The following is a 6,000-nucleotide window of genomic DNA, read 5'->3' as shown; positions in this document are numbered from 1 at the left end:
CGCGGCCTCTGCCCTGCGCGTCCAGCAGGGGGCACTGCTGCCTCGCACCGGGCCCTGCTCCGGGCCCTGCCGTCCATCCGTCTCAGGACTCCTCCCTGGAGGTGCGGCCCCTCCCAGCTCCTCTGGGGCCCCCCGCATCCTCAGATGGCTTCTGAGGCTGGAGGGCAGTTGGGTGAAATGGCCAGTCCACTCCAACTCTCTGAGCCCTCGAGATCGCCCCCGCCCAGGGACAGGAGGGATGGGAAGTCAGCGCCCAGCCAGGCCAGCGGGAAGCAGGAGCCCGCGTTTCAGCTGGGGGTCAGCCCACGGCACAGCAGAGGAGCCCCAAGCGCGGAGGCAGAGGAGACCGCGTGGGTATCAGGGGGCAGAGGACGAGAATTGCCCTGTGCTCCATTTCCTGACGCCCTCCATGCTCCGGCCCCTTCCTGCCTGAGGTCTGAGCCCCGCTGGCTGCCTCTGCTCGGTTCTCATCACTTGCTGCTGCCGGGCTCAGGCCCAGTGATGACCCCCCGCTTCTTCTGTCCTCTGCGTCCCCTGCTGGGTGTCAGGGCCTCTCTGGGGGCTCACCCCATCTTCCTAGGACTCCCTCCACTTCCCACACAGGCCCTTTCTCCAACCACACTGCTTGCCTGGCGACAGCAGGGCCCGCTCTCTCCTGTCACCCGGCCCCAGCACCCAGCTTGGAACCTGCCATACGGGGATGCCTTGCACAGTCCCGTCCAAACGCCCAACCTCGCCTTGGAGGTTCCCTAGCCCTGCTCACTCAGCCTGTCACCACCGGATCCTGAGGCAGATAAACTTATCAAGCCCAGCATCTGTGGTCCAGGGGGACTGCCCTGGGCCGGGGTCACCATGGCAACTGAGGCAGCAGGGGGGCCAGGAGCCAGATTGCCCGGCAGTGGCCGTGGCAGCTCAGGGCCTCCGCGTGACTGGGGCCCTCCAGGGCACAGCGCTTGGCACGAGGTCGGGTGTGAGCCCTGCGCCCCAGACCCCTCCTCCTCTCGGACCCCTGCCCACTGGCTCCTCTGCTCTGCTCTTCCAGGATCGGCGCTCCAGCCGAGGGGTGCTCCCTCAGGCCTGCATCCTGAACAATGTGCGGGGGTCCCTCAGCCTGGGGAGGTCGTCTCAGCCATGGCCCTGCCCTGGTCTTCCCCAGAGACTCCAACAGCCCCTCAGGCCGTGGAGCCATCAGAGGCAGCCCTCCTCAGGGTCCACTTACTCCTGCCAGACGCCCCTGCAGGGTCTGCGCATGGAGACTGTGTCCAGAGCTGGGTCAGGGCCTGCTGAGGCTGGGGTCAACGGCCAGGGATCCCCTGGGCCAGGGTCCCTCACTGGCGAGGCGACCGTCTGGTTCTCCAGGCCCCTGGGGCTGACTACACTTCCTAGACCAGAAGGGGTCCCCACAGTGGTTATGTTTGAATTTTTATGACAGGAAACCAGAATGGGCTGGTCGCAGAGGTTCGTGGGGGTCTGTCTCCTGTGCCCACCCTTCCAGGAGGTACAGGCTGAGCTTCGTGGGCAAGGCCACGCCTGACTCCCGGGAGGCTGTCGCGGGCAGCAGGCCGTGGGGGCTGGGTGTCAGCACCTCGGGCACCGCCTGCAGCCAGCCAGGGCCGGGACAGCTGAGTTCTGGCGAGGCCGTGCACGTCACACGTGCAGGGGCACGTTTGTATGTGTGTAAACATGCAAGTCCCACGCGCACTGTACGCCCACGTACAGCGAGTCTTCTGGGGGGCCTGGCTCTCGGGCCTCAGGACTCATCATCAGGTTCACGGCCGCCCCCGGGAGCCACCTCGGTCCTCAGTACGACGTGTCCGGTGCCACCGGGCAGGGCTGTGGGCCTCAGGGCTTCCAGCCCCAGGATGCCCCGGGCCCCAAAACGGTGCCGGCTGGACGGAGGTGCAGGAGAGGGTTCGGGCACCGCAGGCACGCTGCGGCCAGGCCCCGTCTAGCCCCCAGACGGCATGGAGACGAGTGGGAGCAGGTGGCTGCCACTGCCTGCTCGTTAATGCGGCAGCCGGATGACATCACTCATCCTGGGGCCACGCGAACCTCCCCCCGTCCGGGCTGATGCGGACCCAAGGGCCGAGCTCGGCCCACGCCAGGCCCCGAGAGGGCCGAGGGCGCCCCTCTTGGGGGGCTTCTGGACGGAGCCCAGGCATGGAGGGGGTGAGTCACCCAAGAGCCCTGAGATGCAGAGCAGACCCAGGAGGAGGACAGGCCCAGCAGCCCCAGCTCAGGGTCCTGCTGCCGGCACCTGGCCGCCACAGAGTCGGAGGGCAGCTGGGGTGCCTGCTGTGGCCCTCGGGGGGCGGGGTGAAGGCAGCAGGCCCGCCCCCTCCAGGGCAGCCGAAGCCCCCCACGCGGTCGGCTTCCAGCCCCGGACAGGAAAGCCCCCCGAACAAAGGCAAGCTGAGGGGGTGTTTTTAAACGCTCATGTTTTGCTTGTTTCTCCTCTCACGTTTTGCTCCGAGTCTCTTCTCCACAATTCTGACACCATTGTTCGCCTGGCACCTGCGGCTGCGATGTTTTGAGAACAGTCCGTGTGGGGAAGTAATTTCACAGTCAGTCCCGGGAAGGCCAGCTGGCCACGGGGAGGGCGCAGAGCAAGGCGTGAGCGTTCCTCGGAAGGGGAGGAGAACCCTCGAGAGTTCCGGGCCCAGCTTCCCGCCTGCAGCAGCGTTGTCCGAGGCCCGCGCGCCCATCTGAAGTCCCGACGTCGACTCAGAGAGCCTCCACCTCTAGAAGCAGAAACACGACAAGCCCCCCTCCCCGCCACATCCTCCAAGTTATACATGAGGGATAAAATTACATTTGTACAAAAATAGATTTTTTTTCTACCTTTCCCGATGCTTTAAATGTCTCCTCTTTTTCTCCGTATGTCATCTCTGTGAGCTACACGTCCCGGCTAAGGCATTGCTAAGGACTGGCAACGGCTAAAGCTGTTTGCTCCAGGGCATCTTAAAATAGATGCGTCTCCTTGCCTCAAGGTATTCATTCGAACCCGGATTTCACCAAAGAAGGGGTCCTTACATACTTGCTTACAACAAGCAAATTTATAGGAAAATGGGGTCGCGGGGAGTCTTGATTAAAAATAAACAGAAAACGCTGGTAACTGGTCTGTGTGTCTGTGGATGGAGAGCAGGTCTGTGCACACGGGGTCTCTACAGCGCGGGTGTTGTCCACACACACCTGCGTGGGCAGGGACCAAATTCCACGGCGGGAGCAACATCAGCCCATCACGCTCTGGCTGGATGTTCCGGCTGGGCCCAACCAGGGCTTCCGCGGAGCAGGGAGTGCGGCGTGGTCTCCAGCACTTGCCCCGGGGGGTCTGCCAGCCCAAACCCTCCTGGGACGCCCAGGGCCGGGGGCCGTCCTCCCCCTGGGGGGATGAGGGCCAGCGGCTGACGCGGGTGCCCTCTGCACGGACGTCCCCGAGCAGGCCAGCTTCCAAGGAAACGCCCAGTGGGGGACAAGCCAGAGGCTGGCCTGGCCAACAACTTCCGAACCTGAGACACAGTCGTCTTCATTCCTCGGCCTCGGGAGCCCCGCCTGATGACCGAGGGGGAGGTGATGCTGGGCGGGGGGGGCGTGCCGGAAGCATCCAGTGAGTGGGGACGGCACAGGATGGCCAACGAGCTGACGTTAGTGCCATCTTTAGAAAATTAAAGACTGCCCCACCAAAATAAGAATTACCAAAAAAATCACCTTAATTGAACCAGATTGGTCTACTGAAGGTCTGGTTAAAGAAAACGTCTACCTACTGAATAACGTGCCATTTCCCCACCATCACCTTTTCAAACACAGCAAGGACGTTACGATGGCAGCGCCCGAGGAGAAGAAGGGGGGCTCGGCCCCAGGACGCCATGGGCCTGGTGATGCAGCAGGCCGGGGGAGGGGATGCCGGGGGCTTCTGGGTTGGGGTAGGGCAGCCGGGGGACCCCGAGGCCAGACCCCACAGGGCCCCCTCCTGGGCTCCAGAGTGGTCCAGGGCAGCGGGGCGGGCTGGGCGTGGACGGGGTGTGTCCAGCTGCAGAAGGCACTGGGTGTGGGGTGGGGGGCAGACCTACAAACCCACCACCAGGGGTACCCCAGGGGGAGGACCACCAGGGTGCCTGCTTCACTCTGCTGACACCACCACGCCCCCAAAGGCGGCCAAGACTTCCGGGGGCACTGGGCAGGCCCCGGCTCGCCCCACCTCTGCCGCAGAGGGCGGATGGGGCAGGTGCCGCGGCGGCTGGGGACGCATCTCCTGGGGGCGGGAATGGGGGGGGCCCCAGAGAAAGGAGATGTCTGTGGCATCCTCCACACGGTTGGCCCAGATGCCTCACGCTCAGCCTGGGCTGGACCCTGGAGGGCAAAGAATGGACACCCTCTTCCCCACAGAGGCCGGGAGGCCGGCCTGTCCTCACCCAGCCTCAGGGGCACCCCTGCACCCCCCCACGGGGAGACAGGCTTGGGGGAGCAGCCACAACGCTGACCCCCACTCCTGCTCCGGGGCCGCTGACGGGGGTAGCAGGACCCCACGCACCCAGTTCCGGCTCCCCCAGCCGACAAACGCTGGGTTTCGGGGCGTGAGACAGAAAAACGGACCGGAGGGAGCGCACGACGGTGCAGAGGCCTTCACCCTGAGAGACCCAGCCCAGGACGCTGGGCCTGCCGGGCCGGGCGGGACCCTGACCAGAGAGGGTGCGGACGGACACACGACGACAGCCCCATCCCAGGGTGCTGACACTCGGCCGCTCCCCACCTCAGGGGCCCATGAGACGCCTGCCACCCAAGGGGCCTCCCTGCCCAGAGTGCTGCAGGCCCCGGCCAGCTGTCCGCTCCCCGCAGCGGAGTGCCCACAGGTCCCGCCAGCTCTGGACCCCGCTGGTCTCCCTCAGTGTGCACGGCCGACCGAGGACCCTCTTCCCCTCCCGTCACCGTGGGCCTCCTGTGTGGGCAGCAGGCCTCCGGTCCACTAGAGATCAGGCGCGCCCTGCAGGAGTGGGGGCCAGCCTCAGCCCTCTGCACAGGCTGGAAGGTTTGGAGGCGGCCTGGACAGGACCACATGGGACAGGAGCTGAAACCAGGACAATGCAAAGACAGCACGCAGGTGGGGTGGGGTGCGCGGGTGTCCCTGCAGCCTTAAGTGACCCCCAAACCCAGGGCAGAGGTCGGCTCCCAATCTGACCGGCCTGGGGAGCAGGTTGAAAGCCATCTTTGGAAAAAGGGGCTGCTCACCCTTCACTCTAAGGGACCAGAGCCCCTCCCGTCCTCCCGGGAGGCGGGTCGGGGGGGTCTTTGGCAGCTCCCCCACCTGTCCCCTCCTCCCAGTCGCGGGTGAACCTGGGCGGGCAGGGCGCCAGCCAACACCGGAGGCAGAGGGATCCTTGCAAACAGAGGACCTCGCACGGGAGACTTCCAAACCCAGCGACCACAGAGCGTGACGGAGCCCAGCCGCCCTCTGAACGCTGCGGCTCCAGGGGCGGAGGCGTGTACCCCGTGAGCCCGCCCGGGTTCCCCCCTCCCGGGGCTCACACCGGCTCCTGCCGCTCCGGCGGCCGCCCCGGGATGCCCGCTGCCGGGTCCAGACGAGTCGTGTGGAAAACGAGGAGGGCGGCCTGCAGCACAGGCTCAGCAGCGGCGGGCCACGCCCCCAGGGCCAGGCGGGCCACGCCCCCAGGGCCCGCGGGCAGAGGGCGGGGCGGGCCGGGAACCGCGGGCCTAAGTCATCTGGTGCGGGGCCTCCAGCATCTCCATGAGGAAGGTGTCGATGGGCGTGTCCCCGATGAGCTTGAAGAAGAAGAGGTGCTCCAGGCACTTGAGGCCAATGGAGCGCAGAGCGGGCAGGCGCAGCAGCAGCTTGGCGAACCTGCGGATGAAGCCGCGTGAGCGCCCGCCGCGCTCCCCCACCCGGGCCCCGTGGCCTGACCGTCTCACCGCCCCAGCCCCCGAGGCTGCCACGGCAGGGGACCTGCCTGAGCCGGGGCCCTTGAACGGGGAGGGGTCTCTCAG

The 6,000-nt window shown here is 66.2% G+C and overlaps 1 protein-coding gene across 2 annotated transcripts in view; it reads right to left on the bottom strand.

Moving 5' to 3' along the window:
- Positions 1-2,428: 2,428 nt before the first annotated feature.
- Positions 2,429-6,000, bottom strand: part of RXRA (retinoid X receptor alpha) — a 93,465-nt gene continuing 89,893 nt past the window's right edge. For both annotated transcript variants that reach the window (XM_027556850.1, XM_027556851.1), the window contains exon 10: positions 2,429-5,857. In XM_027556850.1, coding sequence (XP_027412651.1) covers positions 5,710-5,857 — 148 coding nt within the window. In that variant the 3' untranslated portion in view covers positions 2,429-5,709. The remainder of the gene's footprint in view (positions 5,858-6,000) is intronic.

The sequence above is a fragment of the Bos indicus x Bos taurus genome, chromosome 11 (genome assembly GCF_003369695.1).
Source record: "Bos indicus x Bos taurus breed Angus x Brahman F1 hybrid chromosome 11, Bos_hybrid_MaternalHap_v2.0, whole genome shotgun sequence".
NCBI lineage: Eukaryota > Metazoa > Chordata > Mammalia > Artiodactyla > Bovidae > Bos > Bos indicus x Bos taurus.
Note: the sequence above shows the minus strand (reverse complement) of the source record. Positions and strands in the feature narration are given on the sequence as shown.